The sequence below is a fragment of the Lissotriton helveticus genome, chromosome 3_1, assembly GCF_964261635.1.
Source record: "Lissotriton helveticus chromosome 3_1, aLisHel1.1, whole genome shotgun sequence".
NCBI lineage: Eukaryota > Metazoa > Chordata > Amphibia > Caudata > Salamandridae > Lissotriton > Lissotriton helveticus.
The window spans coordinates 1,569,483,300-1,569,505,557 of NC_136061.1; the positions used below are offsets into that span (position 1 = coordinate 1,569,483,300).

The 22,258-nt window shown below is 40.8% G+C and overlaps 1 protein-coding gene across 1 annotated transcript in view; it reads left to right on the top strand.

Moving 5' to 3' along the window:
• LOC144823639 (nicotinamide N-methyltransferase-like) overlaps positions 1–13,769 on the top strand; it is a 76,806-nt gene extending 63,037 nt beyond the window's left edge. The window contains exon 3 of the mRNA XM_078682326.1: positions 10,569–13,769. Within this exon, the coding sequence (XP_078538452.1) occupies positions 10,569–11,007 (439 nt within the window). The 3' untranslated portion in view covers positions 11,008–13,769. The remainder of the gene's footprint in view (positions 1–10,568) is intronic.
• Positions 13,770–22,258: the final 8,489 nt, after the last annotated feature.

A 22,258-nucleotide genomic window follows, 5' to 3' on the forward strand; every position in this document is an offset into this window, starting at 1 on the left:
CTTGAAATCCTCACTGAGGAAGTGGTGGTGAACCATGACCGGCTATTTGGGAAACTCTCCTTGCAGGTTGCTAAGTCTGTCAAAAGAAATATTTGGCTGGGAATCTAAGCTAAGGTCAATGCTGTGGGGGTAACACAGCGTGCAATCTCTGACCGGTGCAAAAGATGGTACGACCTGTGCAGCCGAGATGAAGAAAGGATGGCTGAAAGGCCAGCCGCTGCAAAAAAACTGGAGGGGGATCATCTACCGAACGTTCAAACACCCCACTGGAAGACATGGTGGAATCCACACTGCAGCCAGAGGCATTCGTCGGGATTACACAGATCAACACCTCTGAACATGTGGGTACCTCCCAAGGCAGGACCACAGCTAGACATATTTCAATGTCAAATGTAACTAAAAGAGCCCCAAATGCATACCCTGCATAGTGTAGCACACCTGAGTCCAGTCCACTTTTTACTTGCAACTCCCAAATGCATTGTGGGAGTTGTATACAGACAAATTTAAGGGCAAGGCAAGGAGGGACAAAAACAGCTTTACTGCAGCAGAGTCCAGCAAGGAAGTGACTAAAGTAGACTTTGTACATTACATAAGTACATTTATTAGACTTTTGCATGTGCTACGTTACAAACATGTGCCAAAAAAAGTAACTAAACTTGCACTGTTTAAAATCACAGATGCAGCACAGGATAGTGATGTGGCTGACGACCACGAATCAGAGGAACAAGTGGAACAGCCTGATGAGGGACTAGAACTGCCACCATCCTCACCCATACCTGCTCCCACTCGACGCAGGTGAATAGTCCAAACACTGCCTGATTTGGAGAGTGATGAAGAGAGCCAAACAGGAGCTCCCACATAGCAGTCTGCCCATTTAACACCACCACCAGAGGTAAAAATGTGGCACCGTTCCATACAGTTCCGCAGGTGAAGGCCCCCGCCAATCTTGGCGACTGCAGAGGACAATGGTGTACCTGCCTGCAGTGGGCTTGAGGTCAAGATGCTGAGGGTCTAGTGCCTGCAAGTAAGGAATATGAGGATTATGCAGGGTCAACTGAGGACAATGGCAACACACATGGGGGACATACGCGACTGCCTGTGAGAGCTAACAACTGCGGTCGTTGAAGGGCACAGGGCGAACACCCACAAACTAGACAGTATTGCAACAGCTATACAAGATATGTGCAGTGTCATCCAGGCTGAGCATGCCTCACATGGCAGGAGACTTAGTACAACAACAGCTCAGCTTTCCAGGCATGCTGTCAGCATGCAAGTGGAGATGATCACCCCTGCAGGGATGTGGCCAGGAGCCTCATCCAGGTCACCAATGCAGTGGAACAACTCAAGACTGCAGCAACTAGAAGAAACAACATGCACAGTACCAGGAATAATGCTGGCACAGAAGGCTCAATGAGGGATGTAGTGGTGCCTACTGAAAGGGCCACAGGAGTGCATGGCAGAAAGAAATAGACTTTTGGACAGTTACAATTCTGGTATGGTAACCCGAATCTTGTAACTGTTCACACTGAAGTTTAAGTGCCAAGGCAATTACATTTAATTGTCACTGCACTTGTCTGCACATGGTATGTGTGCATTAAGATAATCACACGCTTCTCACAAAAAACCTTTCAGCAAATACTGTGTTGTCTTGTGTTTACCCACCTTAAAAGTAATGTTGCATGATTTTTGCCCGTCTTCGTCTCTCCTCTGCTGCATTTGTACCGCATACCACTTGAGGTGGTTGTCATGACTGTATGTTTAGTTCTGGCTCGCTATCAGAGTCTTCCAGGGGAATGCCCCTATTAGTAGCTATTTGTGCAATATTGCACACATGGCGACTATTTTACAGCAAGTCTCCGGCCTATACTGTAAAGCACCACCGGTTTTGTGGAGGACCGGAAACATTGATTTAAGTACACCAAATGTCCTCGCAATCACATTGCGTGTTGAGATGTGTGCCTCATTGTATCGCTGCTCCCTTTGTGTAGAAGGATTCAGATATGGATTGAGGATGAAAGACTTCATAGCGTATGCGCTATCACCTACAGGATGTGAAAAATAAATATACATTAGTCACTGCTGTGTGTCACCATGGCAAACAGGTGTGCAAGACTGTATTACATCCGTTTACCTAGCAAATATCCTTCTCCAAATTCACCCGCAAGTAGACATCTGTGTATGCCACTCTGCTGGAAGATATAGGAGTCATGTGCACTGCCAGAGTAAATAGCCACTATGTCTGTGAATATTGTTTTTGAATTGCAGATTACTTGAATATTCAGTGAATGGTAAGATTTCTGGTTTCGGTAGATATACTCATTCACTGAGGGGGGACATATGGGTACATGTGTCCCATCAATGCAACCAATGACATGCGGAAATTGTGCAACCTGATAAAAATCTAATTTAGTTTGCAGCAATTCCTGTGGTGTTGTGGGGTACCTAAAATGGTGGTGCATCCTCTGCAACATGGCATTTAGGAAAGAGTTAACAAAGCACGATAGGGCACTTTGAGAGACACTTCCAGCCGCAGCAATGACTCGCTGGGAGGTCCCTGAAGCTAGGAGATACAGAGAACGCAGGACCTCCACATAAGTGGGGATGGCATGTGACCTGCGAGTCTGACACTGCAGTATTGGGTCTAACTCAGCAATTAGATCTAAGATTGTGGCAGCATTCAGCCTATATTCATTTATTTATTTAAGAAGTTCTCTATAGCGCTGGCCAGACCAGGGGGTATCGGAGCGCTTTACAGTAGGTACAGAACCGGTAAACATAAGATACAGGATATTATGGAAACATATTAACAGAGGGGGGCAAGTAAAAGAGAGGCACATTGTTTTTTTGGACATTTTTGCGTTCCAGGCTCTTCGGAGAATTAGAGCTCGAGCAGAGGTCGATGTTTAGTAATAGGTCCATGTTATCCAATACCTGCGGCGCGGTTGCGGAACAGGGTTTTAAGTTGTCTTTTGAATTCTACAAAGGAGGTAATGGTTCTGATGTGAGGGGGAATGGAGTTCCAGATTTTGGGGGTGCTTCCGGTAGAAGATCGATCTGCAGTTTTTTTCTTTCTAGTTTTAGGTGGGATGAGTAGAAGGGAGTTTGAGCTCCTCAGGTTCCTGGACTGGCCGGATTTTATGAGTTTTTTCGCCAAGTACTCAAGTTTACCAGTGTGAAGGGCTTTGTGGGTGAGGCAGGCTGTTCTGAAGCTAATCCGCATTTCCACTGGAAGCCACTTAATCAATTTCTTCAATCTCTTCCTCCGTCTGCCTTATCTGAAGGGTGTCTACGCTGCCTTGATTCAGAAGTGTTCAGATTGCTTTTAAATGGAGGTTATTTGATCTTAAATGACCAAGGGCCATATGTATGAAACTTAGGCTTTGCGATTCTCAAATAGCGATTTTTTAAGAATCGCAAAACGCTATGTACGTAGGATTTGCTAATAATTTTGCAAATCCTACATATTCCTTAATTGCGAATTGCAAATTGCGATTCGTAATTAAGGAATACCTCTCCATTCATTCCTATGGACCTAGAGGCTCATAGGAATGAATGGGAAGACATTCTCAATTTGCGATTCTCAATTAGAGAATCACAAATTGAGAATACAATTTCAAGGGTGCCAGAGTTTCAAAGAGGACACCCTGTTGCATCCCTGAAATGTTCATGTGTGCACATGTTGCACACATGCATGCCCTAGGGGCATGTATGTGCATCACATGGCACTTTGAAAAATGCAAAAAAAGTGCATTTTTCAAAGAAATCGCAAATTACCACCAACTTGAAGTTGGTGGTAATTTGCAATTCCTTATGGCCAAATTATACTTTTTTCTCGGCCTCTTACATTGCATTTAAGGATTCGCAATTTGCGATTCCTTCAATGCAATCTCAAAATAGAGAATTGCAAGTTTGCGATTTCTTATTTTACGAGGCAGTGTCCCATTCATACATCCCACTTAGGTAAATTGCGATCGTAAATGCTGAAATTCTGTGAATTTAGGCGTTTTCGATCGCAATTTTGAATAATACTTAAGGCCCCAAGGTTGTTGTGGGATGAAACCAGGAGTGCCATTTTGTTTATTCTTTTCAGTTTACTACCCATAACCATAACATCAGTCAACTCAGATTTCTTGTTTTGGAGGTTGTCCCTGTCAGACAGGGTATTGACAACAGGAAGAGACTCCTACAACATGAAATAATTTGGATTAAAAAAACTCAACGCTTGTCAACCCAAAGCTCTTAATGACAGGATGGAATACAGTTGTTTCCTTTAACATGATGCTCTTTACCGTATTCTACCCTAATATGCATGTTTAAGTCATCTTTCAATATAGTCCCCGTTTGCAAGACACACCTTTACATTGTCTAGTTTCCCACTTTTTTTCCTGTTTATCACTCTTTATTGACTTTTCTGTTTTATCATTATTGACACCCCTTTACGGGCTCCGCACAGGGTTTCACATGCTTCATGCTCAAGTACGTTTTATGTCATACAGAGTAATATGATTGGACAAGTTTTTTTTTTGTTTTTGATCATCTGCACTTAATATATTTGTGTGCCCCACACACTTCACACACATGGCACATTTTAGACTACATCGACATTAGAACTCCGTTAATTTTACCCTCTTCAACATGGCCGCCACGTAATTGAGTCCCTCTTCGCTTTTTAGTGATTGTAATTTTAAACATCGTTGACGCCTGCGCACCACACATTCTCCCGAATGCTGAGACCGGAGTTTATCACCAGAGTGAAAGACCCGATACTAACCCATATGCGGTAAGACTGACACTATTTTTTAACATTCAGAAGTCACACGAACGTGTAGTGTTAAACTTCACCATGAGTTTTGTTCACAAAATCACGACGTTCTCGCTTCTAGTTTTAAGCATATGAATCACTCGGCACACTTGATATTCATGGCTAGCGTTCCATAGTTGATCGGAACGCCATTTACCGAACCATTTAACATTTAGGAGTTACTCGGACGGGTAGTGTTAAAATTTTACCACGAGCACAGTTCACCAAACTGCGTCGTTTTTGAGCCTTACCATTCACTCGACTCAGAAGATATCATTATGAACACCTCTCACCGAATCACGACGGATTATGCCATCTATCCATAACTAAGTCATCCCGCTTTAGGTACTGACAATCATTTTAGTTGGGTACTGAAACATCGTTTAATACTTTCACACAAACCTCAAATCGGTTGGCCATTTAGAAACCTAGGTTCGGTCTGCATGTTTTTGGCACACCATATTTTTTTGCAGAGTTTTATATAGCGCGAACTAGACCCGAACCGAATCAGGTATCAGAGCGCTTTACATAGCACCAGTTACGTTACATGAGGACGGACACACATTCATTTTAGGCATGGGGAGATTAAGTGATTTGCCCAGAATCACAGGAGGTTTTGGCGTCGTTACCGAGACTCGAACCCAGGTCCCCAGGTCCGAGGTCGAGCGCCCTAGCCGTTAGGCCAACTCCTCTCCCCAGCCACATTCATTCACTGTTAAGTTCACACATTCCTCGTCATCGTTATTATTATTAGGAAGAGTATCCACACCTGATCATCATACTACAACCCTAATTTTTTCCATTATCAGAACGTACATTAGACCCCTGATGAAGGACACGAGTCCCGAAGTGCATAGGGATGTACATTTCGCAATTTGGTTCTACATCAAATGAAGAAGCGACATTTGTTTATGTTTGCAAGACAGCCTTTAATGTTACATTGAATTGACTTTCATGAACAAGTGAAAAGAATAAACAAAATACTGTTTACAACTATTACAAATGAATGTTGAGTATATCATTCAACCTAAACGGATTACAATTTGATTACAGCCAGAGACAAGATCTCACAAGGAGTGCCAGAAGGGCCCAGTGTTGTTTGTTCGACTCTGCATCTTTTGTTGTTTCAATTTTAAACTCCGCAGGGTCAGAGGGGGTTTACCCATTGGCACCAGAAAATGATCTACAAAGTACACGTATACAACATCATATCAACCTTCGATTATACCAATGAGTGCCCCACACCTTATATCTTTCTTATGAAACCAGGACTGCCATATCTGGTGACCTGCTGTAATAACATGTCATTTTTATCCAAACACACACGACTAGGAACATTACCTTGTGACCTTCAATTCCTATTTTAACATCAACTTTGATAAGTTAACCTGACTCAAAGCCTTATTGCTTCAAAAGGACGCAGCATTAACATCTGCCCATAAAACTTTTGATCTTCAAGTTGCAAGGTCTTGCTCTGAAATACAATCAGTCTTGTGCTCAAACTAGACCTGGGTGGTAAGCTCCGTTCCGTTTGCGGAATCTGCGGAATTTGGGTAATTTTGTGTTCCATGGAGAACGCGGAATTGCCAAAAATTCAGCGAGCTGCAACTTCACAGAAATTTTTGCTTGTTTGCTCTTGCAGAATGTATGTTCGCAGGATATTTCCCCCTGAGCACGCAAACAGCATTTACGAACAGGAAAAAAGCTTCGCGAATGGGCAGAACAAGCAATTCCACGTGTTCGCGGAACTCTGCGTGCTCGAGGAGACTTTTTACCGTTTTGCGGAGCTTTGCATAGTGTGACTACGCAAATTCCACCCACTCCTAGCTCAAACCTAGTGCAGCATTTTGGTGAACTTGTGCACCAAGTAGTTAATGCTTCAAATACCGCAGGAGTGGTACACCTTTTAAGGCGAATGGGTCTGGCTTTGCTAGCACGTTATAGACTGTATTTCGAGTGATTACATCCTTTTTATATTATTTGGTTTCCAATGTATTTGGAGGCATACCGCTAGTATTGTATTGTATTGACGAGGTATAGAATCGCTTTTTCGATGAGTAGCACGCTACTCCAGAACCCATAAAGTGTTGAATCAGTATAGTGAAATATGAAAGTAATTTGAGTGGTGGATATTAGTAAGTTATTTGGATTGAGAAGGATAATGGAGGGATAAAAGAGGGAAAATGTTTGCATTTATATAGCGCTTGTTACCCCTGATGGGGTGTTGAAGCACTTTTTTGGCGAGTAGCATGCTACTCCGGAACCCATAAGGATTAGTGTTGAATTAGTGTAGTGAAATATGAAAGTAATTTGAGTGGTGGATATTAGTCAGTTATTTGGATTGAGAACGATAGCAGAGGGATAAAAGAGGGAAAAGGGTTTGCATTTATATAGCGCTTGTTACCCCTGATGGGTTGTTGAAGCACTTTTTTGGCGAGTAGCAGGCTACTCCGGAACCAATAAGGATTAGTAGTGAATTAGTATAGTGAAATATGAAAGTAATTTTAGTGGTGGATATTAGTCAGTTATTTGGATTTAGAAAGATAGCGGAGGGATATAAGAGGGAAAAAAGGTTTGCATTGATATAGCACTTGTTACCCCCAATGGGGTGTTGAAGTACATTTTTGGCCAGTAGCACACTACTCCGGAATAGCCGAGTGAATTAATACCTTGGTCCTGAAGAATGCGTTGAACATCTCAGTCAAACTCGGCAGAAACATGTTGACCTCATACAGGGTGAACATCCATATCCCTATTTTACTAGGCTATTCATCTCTATCCCTTAGGGCATAGGAATAAAGTTGTTTGCACCTATTGAGATAGTTTTAAAACACTAATTTCTTTTGCACTCTGCCCAGTGGCTGTCTGGCACTATTACTTTATAGGCTGGGCATCTGATCTACATTAAACTAAGAAGAAGCGCACTGACCCTTCTAAACCTTGTATTCACCCCCTTATTTCATACCAAATTGACTTTTATTTGTTTTATTAGTGGCATGCTTTTAATTTAGATTTCTTATTGACATTATGGATTTCATTCGCCTTTGTTATTGAAGTACATTTTACAGTAATTTATTTAGACCCATTTAGGCTATTTTTATGCTTTTAGTTGAGAAAAAGTCTCCTATGGCAAAGAACAGGGTGTTATAAGGTTTAACAGGGTCCACGTTGGAGTCTCCATTTTAGCCACATGTTTAACTTGACATCTTATTCTAATGGCGACTTTTCACATATTTTGTACATTACATGATAATTCAGCATGAATCACATTTCTTTCTAAGCGTTATTATCACAATGCCTGTACACTCTGTCCATGGCTAGGAAGATTGAACTTGATGCCCTTGCATTTGGTTGTTTGGTTGGATAGAGCTCTAAGGCTCCAGGTTAACAATCAGTTTTTCACCTTTGACACAGTGTGATCAGAACAGTGCTTTTAATCTTTGCACTGCCTTTGAACTAAAAGCAGCAGAGGAGCAGATTTGCTGTGATTATCTTAGAACGCTATGCACTGTGGCAGGGATGCAGCCCTGCTGACTCTAACCCTCATCCTGCAAAGGATGATAGCCTACTCTACAGAAGATCGTCTTCTTGACACATCATACTTTATATTATATAAGAAGTGATATTGAATCCATTCAACTTCCCAACCGGTGTGCGGATATAGCCAGATTAAAAGTTCACCATTTTAAGGTTCTTCAAGATATTTACAATACACCAAATTGATTGTTTAAATAGGTCTGCTGGGCAAGCTCGGAATGCTTACGGTGTGGTGAGCCAATGGCCGATACCGTACATATTTGTTCAACATGTAGTGAGATTGCTCTTTACTGGAAAAGGGTATTTGAGGAAATGTCCATGGTAATCCAAGGGTCAATATATCCTAGTCCACAATCAATTCTTTTTGGCACTGAAGGACCAGTTCCCATAGAGTTTAGGGGGTTACTGTGGTTTTTATGATGATCAATGCTAGGATACAGGCAGCACGGTTTTGACTTGAACCAAATCCCCCATGAGCAGCTAATTGGTAGAAACAGTTTATAGATATTAGTGCGTTAGGGCAATGTCTTCTTATGAGAAATCTGGAGAAAAAAAGATATTTGTGACAAATGTGGACTCCAGTTTTGTAGGATAGGGCCTTATATCTTTGATTGGTTGCTGGATTGGCCTCTGGGGTCCAATATGAATATTAAAGTTCGACTTTGGGCTTGCCTTACTTTCCTTTTTTCTCTTTTCTGTGTGCTACAGCGTTCCTGATTGTTTTACCTGATTGTTATTTTCTACTACTATTCCCATGCACCATTCATGTCTTGAAGAACATAAAACTATGTTTAAAATATTACTGATCACAGCTGAATTAGCATTATTGACAACAATATTGAGCATAGTGGGGGCGCGAGTTATAGTTTTTGAAATCCACCAGCCTTCACCATTATCCATCAAAAAAAAAGAAAGAACGAAAAATAAACAATATATAAAGTTTCTAATTCGAATCAGTGTCTCTTTTTAGCTGTACTTTGAAAAAATATGTGGTAACACGTATTATGGTCCGGTATTGATATCACGGTTTTATGTATTTTACAGAGTAATGTATATGCTTATATATTGTAAATATTATTCTGTTTTTTTTGGTTCATGTTTATATCCATTTTATATATTTTATGAATTATTCTGTGTTTTATGTATTATGGTCCTGTATTGCCTTCTCAGTTTTCTGGTGACCCTAATGGACCACTTGGTCTTTAGCCCGGTGTTTACTCGTATCAAAGGAATTCAGATAGATAGATAGATAGATAGATAGATAGATAGATAGATAGATAGATAGATAGATAGATAGATAGACAGACAGATATAATTCCCTACAAATTACTACTTTGCATCTATGAGGCTTCATGATTAAGATAAATACAATTCCAAGTTCCAACGATGGTTCTTCTTCCACAACAATGTTTGGGAGCTTGTGTATGAGTGCAAGCATTCAGCAGGAAAAATTGTTTGCTTCAGAATTGTGCATGACTGAAGACCAATTTCTCCTCCTGAAGGTACATTGTTAACAGTAGGTTCCTCAAACCAGTGCTTCGTAGCCTGAAAGCAGCCAGGGTTTTAAAGGACAGCCTGTGAATATAGCCTCACAGCCTGCTGTAGCAGGCTATACCAGCCATTAATTGCCTGCTCCAGCATTACAAATTCCAAGCTGAAGGCAAGGGCCTTTATCAAGAGGGCAGGCCTTTACTGGCCAGCAAAGCCCAGCTGCAATGGGCTAAAAGGCTAATAGAATATTACGCCACTAGAGGGCAGAATGTTCTAACAAATAAAAGAAAGGCCTCAGTGAGCCCAAGGGGATTTAAATCCTCCTGGGCTCCATGAGGCCTTTGTTCACAGCAATATCTGTGAGCGACAAACATTGCAATGCTGTTTGCTCTGGGCTTTTACCGGCCATTAGAAGCCTGGAGCAATTAATTGTCTTCAATGGAGCTCCCAACATTCCAATGTTCTAATTTATTTAAAAGCCGGTGCAATTGTAAGCAAGGATTGTACTTACTAACCGTCAGCCATGGTGATGGGACAGACTGGGGAAGGAGGAAGAGGAATGAAGCTGAGACACAGGCTCCAAAAGTCCCATCTGGTAACATTATAGTGGGATGTAGACCATAGTCAGTACGTGGCGACTCTCCTCAGTGGCCTTAATGAGCAAAATAGTAACTCAGGTGTAAATTATGAATTCAAAATGGCAGGACTATATTTATAGCATGAATCTGTTTTTTTGCAGGCAAATGTGGATTGAGAAAGAAGAAAAGATAAGAAAAGCCATAAAACTAGTTATCAACGCCGAAATTTGTGAACCTCACTTGGTAGCCCCAGGACTTCCTGCTCAAGCTGACTGCATTTTGAGTGAATTTTGTCTGGAGTTTCTGAACAAGGATAAAGAGGGCTACGTCAAGGCCCTGAAAAGTATGGCTTCACTGCTAAAACTAGGTGGTTGTCTCATACTGCATGCTTTTCTTGATTGCACCTTTTACATAATGGGCAGCATCAAGTTCCCAGTCATATGCTTGAGTGAGGAATTTGTTAGAAAGGCTGTAATACGCTCAGGATTTGCCATTAAAGAGTTACATGTCACTCCCAGAACTATTAAAACTTTATATTCAACGGTTGATTTTACTAGCACGTTGTTGCTTATTGCTTGTAAAGAAAAAGACACAGAGTAGTTCCATAGGGGCCTATAATGGAAATGCAGGCTCAAGCGAGCAGGCAAATTCTTTATCGGTTTTGTTGAGCTGTGTTCAATGATTTGTGTTAGAGATCTACTTTTAATATTCACAAGGATTTTTCTTTTTTATCTAACATCAAAACTAAGGCCCTCATTATGACGGCGGTCGGGGTCGGACTGCCGATCACCATCGCAGTAGGCAGTTGACTGTGCGATAATCAGGTGGTGGTCCCACCACCCAATTAGGATTTGACCACAAGGCTAACAGTGGGAAAAGTGCCCTTTTCAGCTGTTGCTTGTGTTGCGGCCCAGGAAAAGGGCCACAGCACAAGCCACAGTGGAAAAAGTCACTTTGTGTATATCCATGGACTGTGTGCCAGGCACCATGTGGTGCCTGTCACATAGTGAATGGATGTGTGAGGGGGCCTACATGTGCCTCCATGGGGGATAGGGGCCCTGCTTGGAACCCCAAAAGTCCTTTTCCGGCTGCCTTTTCATGGCGGTAGGACCACCATGATAAGGCAGTCAGAAAGGTACATCGTAATGCCTCCGATGGAACCTGCACAGGCACCGCCCCCATTGTAGAGATACAAGTCCGACCGCTGCATCAATGGGATAATTGATCCTGCTGGAGGTGGCGGTCTTTCCCCCCAACCTCTGGGGTTTGACCACCTGCATTTTAATGCAACAGTCGGACCGATGGACTGTATGTCGGTGGGACTGCCACTGCCAGTCTGTCAGTGCGGTCCCATCGGTATCATAATCAAGCCCTAACAGGCAGCTCATATGATTTGATATGGCTGTAATTTGCTTTAAAACAGAACATTAATTAATATTCTTTGTTCAATGTCATGAGCTATACAAATAAGTGCTCCCTAGATATCACAATGCTGAGGTTGAGAATTTGGGACAGATTTGTGAGAAAATTGAGCAATGCATTGCAGCTATCACAGGTACTGTCCTGCGTTGTACAAGGGGAAAAACACATTACAGAACAATATGTACAAAGATATAGCACTGCTTCTGTCATCCCGTCACTGGACCTCAAACAGATAGCCTAATGCTATGCATACCCCTTTGCAACATAGTGCACAAGTCTAGCATAGTCTCTATACCTGAAGGGTAACCTTTAGGTTCAACATGCTATGATTAGACTAGATTTAAAACGTTTCCTACATTGTGTGTGTGCTGTATAATGAAGCACCTATGAAATGTGGGAAATGTTTGGAGTAATTAAAAGATTTCTCCAATTTAACTCCTACATTGATGAGGAGTAATTTTATGTGCAGAACTCTATCTACAATTGTTATTAGGAGTGTCTTTGTTAAAACATTATGAGTGATAGCGCTATAAAACCTATGTACTACCTATGGACGCCCCCTCACTACAAACTAGCACAAAGTACTGCAAATTAGTGCAAAGCATGATTTATACTACTTTAAGCGTATATTTTAGCATAAAGAGCATTTTGCATTGGAAAGGAAACACCATATCACCACTCTGCTCAGGTGTGCATCACTAGTATCGACAACACGCACCAGCACACTTAAACAACATAAAAATACACCAACACATGACCCTACAACAATTTATTTTGCAATGTACACAACAACGTAATACACTGGACAGACATAATGCAACAACACAACGATACAATATCAACAGACAAATGCAACACAACAATACAGCAACACACTGGTACCAGAGCTAGTACCAACACAACATCCCAACACAATAACACCATATAATAATACACTAACACAAAACAACACAACAACAGAAATGTACATGGTTGTTAAATTGGGATTGTATGGCATGGTTCGTGGGTAGTGTTATCTTGTTGTGTTGTGGTTGTAATTTTCAGTTTTTTTCTGTTGTGTTGTGTTACATATTGTGTTGTTGAAATTGTAAATTATTTGTATTTCTTTTGTGAATGTGATTGGTGTATCTATTGGGTCTGAATGTTGTTAGTATTGTGTTTAAGTGAGTAAATGTGTGTTGTGCTATTGTGTTTTTTTTCCAGAAATATTGTGTTGTGTTTTTAAGCTGTATTAGTCTGTTGTGTTGGTGTGTTTTATTTTGTTCAATTGAGTTCCATTTTGTTTTGGAGTGATTCAGCATGTTGCTTTTTATCCTGCTGTGTTTTTGTGTTACATTATTGCATTGTTTTGATCCTGCCTTGTACTGTGGTTGTTGTGTTACATTTTATGTGCTATTTTACTTTGTGTTATGTCATTGTTTTGTATTATGTTGCACTCTGTAGATGCTTTACAGACGTCAGCAAATGCTGTTACTTTTCCAGGCTAAAGCAGCACATTCCGCTAAGGTACAATGACAAATAACCATCTGTCACTGTATAGGGAGGTAACACCCCTCTCCTCCAGCTCTTCATACATTTAAGATATCCATCAGCTGCAAACTACAGCAGAGAAAAATCCATATATTAGATGAACTTGTTATCCTGTATTTTGTTTCTCCTCACTCACCACCTACATTAAATGGCTAAATGTATTCTAATTGTACCTGAGAAAAATCAAGAATGCAGAATGATCTATCCAGATCTCATGTTTGAAGTTATTTCATCTTCACTGATTTCTAGTAAAAGTAATTATGTATTTGTCATGCAAGTGAAAATAAATTGGCGGTAACATACATTATTTGGAGCAAGTGTAATAATAAAAAAATGCACATTTATTACCTCAGTGTCATTGTTAAATCTATGTTATCGCTACTGTGCAAAATAAATGTCTTGAGAAAATAGTGCCATATCACTTTTTTATGTTATAATGATTTTGCACAGGAAAGCAAATCTTCTAATAGCTACGGGGTCTATACAATGAGATTTTAACTCAAGCATAGATTTAACCATTTGTATCTCATTTCTGGTTAAGAATTTGTATTATTACAAATACATGCGTCAAAGCAGAAAATTATAGCAGATCTGTATTGAGTAGTGCACCATTTATTAGAATCACTGAGGGAGGGGAAGGGAATCATTACCCCCTTGCGACCATGCCTCAAATGACTTAGCACCTCCTGCCACGCTAGAGAATCCTGATGAATATTCTCTGTGTATCTTTAGATCTATTTTGTCTTTCATCTACTGTTTGCTCCTGGTGTGGGTTATAACATAGCTGACTGATTACACATAACAAATGCACACATTCTTTATGAATGAAGTTTGAAAATGTATTCTTGCAAGAGCTGGCCCACATTTGAATACAATTTTTTTTCTTAAATCCATGTACTCCTTTATTGAGATTGACATTGCTTTTATTAAGCATGCCTAAATAGGTAAGTGTAACTGCAGGCATAAATGCATACTTGCAAAAATATTATCCCTACTCATTTCCAAAGTGTTGTTTGTGCACAAACAGATATTACAACTATGGCATATATATTTTATAACTATGAGTTTCTTCTCCTTATTAATTTTGTCAAGTGGTCAGGTGAAACTTTTGTTGATCAAAACTTCAATATCATATGTTTTGCAGCTTTGAACATGGCAAAGCCTGCAGTGTTATCACATTGTCCCTCATTCTGATCTTAGAACCTTGAATAGAATTGTAATACAGCACATGAGTAAAATCAAACACAAAACATTTGGTGTTTCCGCATCAGGTATTTCCTTTCACTATTGCCTTCTGCTCTTTTAACGATGACCTTTGTGCAGGAATTATGATTAGGGTCATTCTTAGGTTATGGGTAAATGTTTGCTATAAAGTTTTGTTTGGAGTAATGTTATTATTAACTTTCAGTTTTAGGATTTTTCTTTGGGTCAATTTAGAGTCGATTTCAGGAAAAGATTTAGGGTTTGAATTAGGAAATGGTTGGGTTTAGCGTTGCATTAGTAGAACTTTTAAGATTAAGCCTTAGAATTTGGACTCAACATATTCAGTGTAGGTCCTAGGATTAGTACTAGGTTTAGAACTAGGTTTTTGTATAAAGTTTTAAGTTAGGATTGTGATAGTGAGAACAGTAATGTAAGTGATAGCATTTTATTTTGAAAACATGTAGTGTAGGGTTAGCATTTGGCTTAACATCAGATTAAGGGTAAGGGTTAGGCTAAGCTTTAAAACTGGAGTAGGCAGAATAGTAAGATTACTATCAGGATTTGAATCTAGGAAAAGTTCATAATGCGGATTAGATTATGGCCAGGTAAAAGATAATGATTAGGTTTAGTATTAGGGTTTGGGTGACTGGAACAATAAGACTAAGTGACAAGATTTTGATTTCCAAATAATTTAAAACAGCATTCAGGATTAGAATTATGTTTTGTTGTGAAGTAATAGTGAATGGGTATTATTTAGAGTTTGGCAGATTAGTTACTCTATCACAAACATTACAGGTATTCTACCCACCTTATTTCAAGTGCCATAGGAAATAAGGCACATGGAATATGCTAGGGTTAGTGTTGGGATAAGGGGCACAATAATATTAAGTAGTATTATTATTATTTGGGTTTAGAGTTACAGTATGGGTTCTGATAATGGTTAAGGCAAGTTGAATTTAGGATTTAGGATTAGGCTTTGGCTAAGAATTAGTATAGGTTTAGCAGGTAGATTTTGGGTTTGAATAAGATTTGGTTAAAGAATGTGATAAAAATGGGATTTCCTTCTGGTTGGCTATGGTATGCACCTAAGCCAGGCATAACCCACCACTCTAGTCAGGGCAAGTCAGATACCTGTATAAGGTAACCTGTGCTTACCCTCTAGTAGCTTGGTGCAGAGCAGGCACGCTTATCAAAGAGGCAATGTGTAACACATTTGTGCAACCTCTTTGTACAGTAACACAGTGACTGAGAACACAAAAGACCCACAAATATAGAAACATAGATACAATTATATGTTTATTATCATGATCGAACAACAAAAATTCAATTGGTACTTTTTATGTGGAACCATACAATATTAATTAGTATTAAGATGTCCTCACAAAAGATGCATGCATTAGTATTAATTGTGTCAAGACAAGTAGCACTAGTATGTGCTCCACAAAGGAACCAATAGGCACCCAAACCCCTCCTCATGAAAGGAGTACTTCGACAGTAAAGAGAGCAATAATTCAAGGAGGGTATGTAAGTTATTCACCTTTTGATATTTCCCAAATTGTACTTTTGAGTGGGGCAGCTTCTAGAAACTTTATGATAGTTCAAACATGCTCAGTATTTAGGGATTTGTAGGTCATTAATGGAGCGGGAGCGCGGTGTATGACGCTCAGTCCGCCTAGGTCCGTAGTGAAAGTACACCAGACTGGCCCGATAAATTAATTAAGCAATCTGGGCTAGCAGGGGAGTGCCTTTGAGTTGTAGCCCTCAATCAATCTAATATGGGCAGAAGGTAAATTGCTGGCACTCGCTTTAAGGGATTTTATATAGTCTCCAGCGGGCATGCTGGTCACTTCTGCTGCAGAAATGGAGGGACCGCAATGCGGGAGGAAAACGCTGCTGCAGCATTTGAAATCATATGTAGGGGGCCGAGGTTCAGTACCTTCAAGGTATGTTTCACCACCTGCATGCGCTACTTTAGTTACAGGTACCGCAAGGTGGCAATTACCAAGACTGTATGGGTCCTAGGATCACAGTACCTTTCTGGTTATGGTACGTTGCCCGTTGGTGGATGCAATAGACTCTTGCGATGGTGGTTGGAGGTGGGGCTGATGCACTGCTGGTCCCATCCTGCAGACCTGTGGGGCTGAAATGCTTTTTTGGAATGGAGAAAATTGTTTTATTGTGCCTAATGAACTGTATAAATTGGCAGCCAAAACTTTTTACATCAAGAGATTTTGAGCAGACGCATTCTGTCCAGGCTCACCAGGCCACAGCATTTAATTAAACCTACTTATTCCTGTTTTGCCAAACGCCTCTTGTCTTTTCAATTTTTCAACGTAATTTTTTTGTATAAAGCAATCAATGTTTGCCAATTATATTGACATTAAATGTGACAACACACCACAGAAAATTCTTATTCAATAAATATTTATTCCATTTTATATTTTTAAATAATTATTTCTTTTGTATATGGCTGTCGCATATATGAATAACAGAGCCAACAACACAAAATACGTGACTTTAGTGAACCGTGTGACATAAAGTGCAACAGTGTTTTATACAGAATAACAAAAAACACAAACAATTCATAAACACATAAATACTACATGTACGCCCATGTCCGTCCTTTTAAACAAGTGGTTCATTAAGCACCCTCTTTGACCATTAGCTTAGAATATAGGGTGACGTGACTAAGGACATGGACTGATACAAAAGAAATATTTATTTAAAAATATAAAATGGAATATATATATTGAATGAGAATTTTGTATGGTATGTTAGACTCATATTTAATTTCAATATAATTGCCAGACATTGATTGTTTTAAACAAATGATAATACTGCATTTCAATTGGATCAATTCAGATCTATACTAAGTAATTGCATTACTAAACCAAATACATTGTAGATGATATTTATTTCTTTTATATATTGCAGAAATTCAGGTCTGCCAGAGAGCATTGAGAGTACATGGGGAGCAGCGGGCAGGCAGGTCAGCACATATAGTCAACTTGCAGGGTGGCAGTCTCTCCAGCAGCTCAGCAAGCAGCAGGCCAGCAGAACAAGAAAATAGTCCAAATGGAAGTTCCTCCTTGTACTACAGCAGTCCTCTGGCAATGTGCAAAATGTAGAGCCAGCAGTGTTTGGTTACAAGTCCACACAGAGTCTAAAAAAATGAGGTCAGAGTCCCAGTACTTTTACTCAAAATTGTCTTTGTTGAAGGGGTGACTTTAAAGGAACCCTTAGAAGTGTGCAACAATCCCTCTCAACCCAGCCTTGGCTCCAGAAAATCAGTAGGGGGTACATTTTATTTATTTATTTTAAGATTTATATCACTCAAACGAATCATCCCAGCAGGGATCTCTCGGCGCTTTTGGAAGCACAGTGCACAGGGCTAGACCAGGGGTTGCAACTTTAAAACAACAATGTTTTTAGTTGCTTCTTAAATTGTTTCAGGCTAGGGCAAGCGCGCAGCTCGTCCGGCAAGCCATTTCAATGGAGAGGGGCTAGATGGGAGAATGCGCGTCCTCCCATTTTTGTTCTCTTAATCTTGCATGGACGGAGTAGATTTCGATTGCTGGATCTTAATACGCGCACAGGGGTATAGGCTGTTATCTTTCTCCTTAAATAAAGGGGGCCGATCCCCTGCCGCACTCTAAACACCATTAGCAATAGCTTGAACAATGCTCTCTTCCTTACAAGTAACCAGTGCAGCTGTTGCAAGAGAGGGCGAGAAGGAGTACGCCATGGTTTATAAAGGACCAGTCGTGCAGCTGTATTTTGCACCACCTGTAGCCTTGCTGCAAGATATTCTCTAATACCTGTCAAGAAAGCATTGCCATAGTCAAGTCTACTGACAAGTAGAGCCTGTACCAAGCTCTTTCTATCACTCATAGGGAGCCATGGGAACATTTTTCTCAGCATTCGGATGATACCAAAGCAGGTTCCTGATACTGCTTTTACATGCTTCTCCATCGAGATTTTATTATCGATCAATACTCCCAGGTTTCGTGCCTGTGACTTAGGATTTGGAGCCTCCCCTAGTTCCGATGGCCACCAGTCTGCAGACTATATCTCTGTTGATTTCCCTAATAGGAGGATCCCCATTTTATTCAACATACAGGACTTAAACTTGGCTTTTGTATGAGCTGGATCTGTCTCAATGGGGACTATTACCTGCGTATCGACGCATACGAGATTGTTCAAAAGCCACAGGCTCTAATAATGGAGGCCAAGGGAGCCACATAGAGAAATGTGGGGCTTAAAATTGAGTCCAGTGGAACTCCCTTGTCTACTGCCATGGTCTGAGAGACAAATGTGTCTAATTGCACACATTGAGTTCTGCTGTTCAAAAAACTCTGCATCCAAGCCCAGGCAGCCCTCTGACACCAATCTCCTGCAGTCTGTCAAACATGACATGATGGGAGATGGTGTCGAAGGCTGCCGAAAGATTCACGAGCACAAGCATGGTGAGGGTCCCTCTGTCAAGTGACATCCTAATGGTATCGGTGACCTCCACTAATGCCGCCTCCGTGCTGTTAGCCGCATGGTATCCTGATTGCGAGGGGTCAAGTAGACTATGCTGTTCCAAATATCTCATCAATTGCGTCTTTACCAAAGTCTCCAGGACCTTCGAACTGCTCGGAAGAAGGGAGATTGGTCTGTAGTTTTGCAGCTCAGTCGGATCTGCCATCAGCACTTTGTGTGAGGGCAGGACACAAGCTATAAAAATGTAAAGTGTGAACGGCCTCTCACTCTCGCAGCACAGGAATCCCATCAGTATGCAGATGTATCCACTTTCACTCCCATCCCTTCCTTTGTTGTGGCTGTCTGTAAGCACGCACCAGGAGTAGCTGTCACCCAGGTCAGATGTGGATTGGAGTCAGCCTGCAAAGCACAAACAGTCATAAGCACAGAGAAATGCCCTCTTTCTTACAGTGGCATTTCTAAAATAGTAATGTAAAATCCAACTACACTAGTAAGTAGGATTTATCGCTAGCATTCTAAACATACCAAACAGGGCAACACCACTCCTTTCAGAAAAGAAATTACTACTTAAAAGTTACAAGGGAATTGCCATTGCTAGCTAATAAGAGGAGTAGGTCTTTCAGCAGTAAAAAACAAAATAGGCTGTTTGGCCCTACCAGGACATGTCACTCAATAAAGGCATGTCCTACCTTTTACTTACACAGCACCCTGCCCATAGGATACCTAGCGCCTACTTTAGGAGTTACCTATGTGTAATAAAAGGGGATTTTAAGGCTTGGCAAGTAGTTTTAATTGCCAAGTCAAAGTGGCAGTAAACTGTGCAAGCAGGCACTGCAGTGGCTGGCCTGAGACAGGCTTTAAGGGCTACTAGTGTGTGTGTGGCCAAAACAGTGCTGCTGCCCCACTAGTAGCATTTAATTTTCAGGCCAGGGGTATAGGGAATACTAATTTACAAAGGACTTACAATTAAATCAAATATGTCAAACTGGTGTAAACCAATGATACTATATTTTAGGGGGAGAGCACGTGTAATTTAGCATTGATTATCAGTGATAAACTTCCAAAAGTCTTAAAGCCAACAAAAAGAGAGTCAGAAAGATAGGAGGAGGAATGCAAAAGGTTCGGGGATAAACCTGTAAAAAAGGCCAGGTTCAACACTAATATCCTGAAACATCTTGCCTTGAACGAAGTTCTTCGGAATTTACACTGGCTGCCAATTAGAAAGCGCATAATCTTCAAGACACTTAGGGGCATATTTACAAACCCACATCGCCACCTCAACGTCACTTTTAACAACATTGTGGTGATGATATGGGCTTTGCCTTATTTACCAGGCGGTGTTAAGGCACATAAGTAATGTGGCTTAATTCTGCCTTGTAAATAAGATATCCTTTCACTCTATACTTAATGTGAAATGGGTGGGCAATGGGAGTTGTGGTTGGCGTTCCACTGCAACTCCCATTGATTTTGATGCTGCACTCTATGTACAAGGGTGGGGTAAATAGGAGGCAGTACCAAAATTAAGACCAAGGAAAAATGCTTTATTTCTCCTTTTTTTTGCTGTATCCATGTGTGTTGTGTTGTGCAGCAACATGGAAACAGCAAAACGCCATTGATTGTTTATGTGCAGAAAGCTGTCACTTCCTGCCCATAAACAATCTTTCAAAAAATTATATTTTGCAACTTCTTTGTGTGTTGCATTAAGGAGCACACACGGAAGTTACAAAATGCCATTTAAAGATTGTTTATTTGCAGGAAGGCACACCTTCCTGCACATAAGTAATCTTCCCATTCCACCTTTTGGATTTATTTGGTAAGTGCTTCCTTCCTTTTCTCTTTTTTGAACCTTAGGCTGTTTTTTTTGTCTTTTTCTAAGGTATCCTGTATAGCGCTTTAGAATTCCTTTATTGCAGCACCTTGATACCTGCGGGTTAAGAGTGCTTTTTAAATCCCTTTTTCATTTAATTTCATTTCATTGGAGTACAGTGGAGTGTTGTCGAGGGAAGTGTCGTACAGTACAGTGGAGTAGAGTCTCGTACAGTGTTGTGTCATAGAGTGGCATGTTGTATAGTGAAGTAGGGTGGAGTAGACTGGGTTTGACAGGATGGGCATACAGTGGAGTAGAGTCATGAAAAGTGGAGTGGGTAGAGTGAAGTGGCGTGTTGTAGTGTACAGTACAGTGTCATAGAGTGAAGTGGAGTTTCGTACAGCTGATAACAGTGATGAAGAGTGGAGGTGCATACAGAGGAACTCAGTCTTCTAGAGTGGAGTGGTGTACAGTAAAGTGGCTTGTTATAGCATACAGTGTAGTGTGATAAAATAGAATGGACTGTCGTAATATGTACTGTCATACAGTGTTGTGTCCTCCAGTGGTGTGTCATTCAGAGGGCTGTTATTGAGTACATTGTTGTTGAGTAGAGTGTTTTCGAGAAGAGTGTCGTAGACTGGCAAGAAGTGGAGAAGAGTGTTGTAGAGTGAAGGGGCATACAGTAGAGTAGGGTCTTTTAAAGTGGAGTGAACTGTAGTAGAGTGGAGTGTTACACAGTTTAACGTTGTACAGTGGTTTGTCAATAAGAGGAGTGTCGAGTTGTGTGGAGTGGAGTGTTGTTGACAAGAGTGTTGTAGACTGTCATAGAGTGGAGCAAAGTGTTCTGCATTATAGTGGCATTCAGTAGAGTAGTGTTGAGTAAAGTGTTGTAGAGTGGGGTGTCATAGAGTGCAGTGAAAGAGAGTGTCTTAGAGTGCAAGGTTGTTTTATGTAGTGGAGTGGCGTGTCGTAGAGAGGAGTAGAGTGGCATGTGGTAAAGTGTCATACAGTGTAGTAGAGTGGCATAGAGTGGAAGGCCAAAAAGTAGAGTAGAGTGTTGTAGAGAGGCGTAGATTATAAGAGAGTGTAGTATAGTGGAGTTGCATACACTGGAGTAGAGTGTCGTACAGTGGAGAGGCATAGAGTGACATATTGTGCAGCTGTGTAGAGTCGTGTAAAGTGACATTGAGTGTAGTAGAGTGGAGTAGCGTAGATTGGAATAGCATGTCATAGAGTGGAGTGGTGTGACATAGAGGAGAGTGGTGTGTCATAGAGGAGAGTGGTGTGGACTGCAGTGTAGTGGAGTATTGTGGCATATAATGGAATACAATTTTATAAATTGAAGTGGTGTGTGATTCTGCAGAGTGCAGTGGTATGTCCTACAGTGTTGGAAAGTGTAGAATA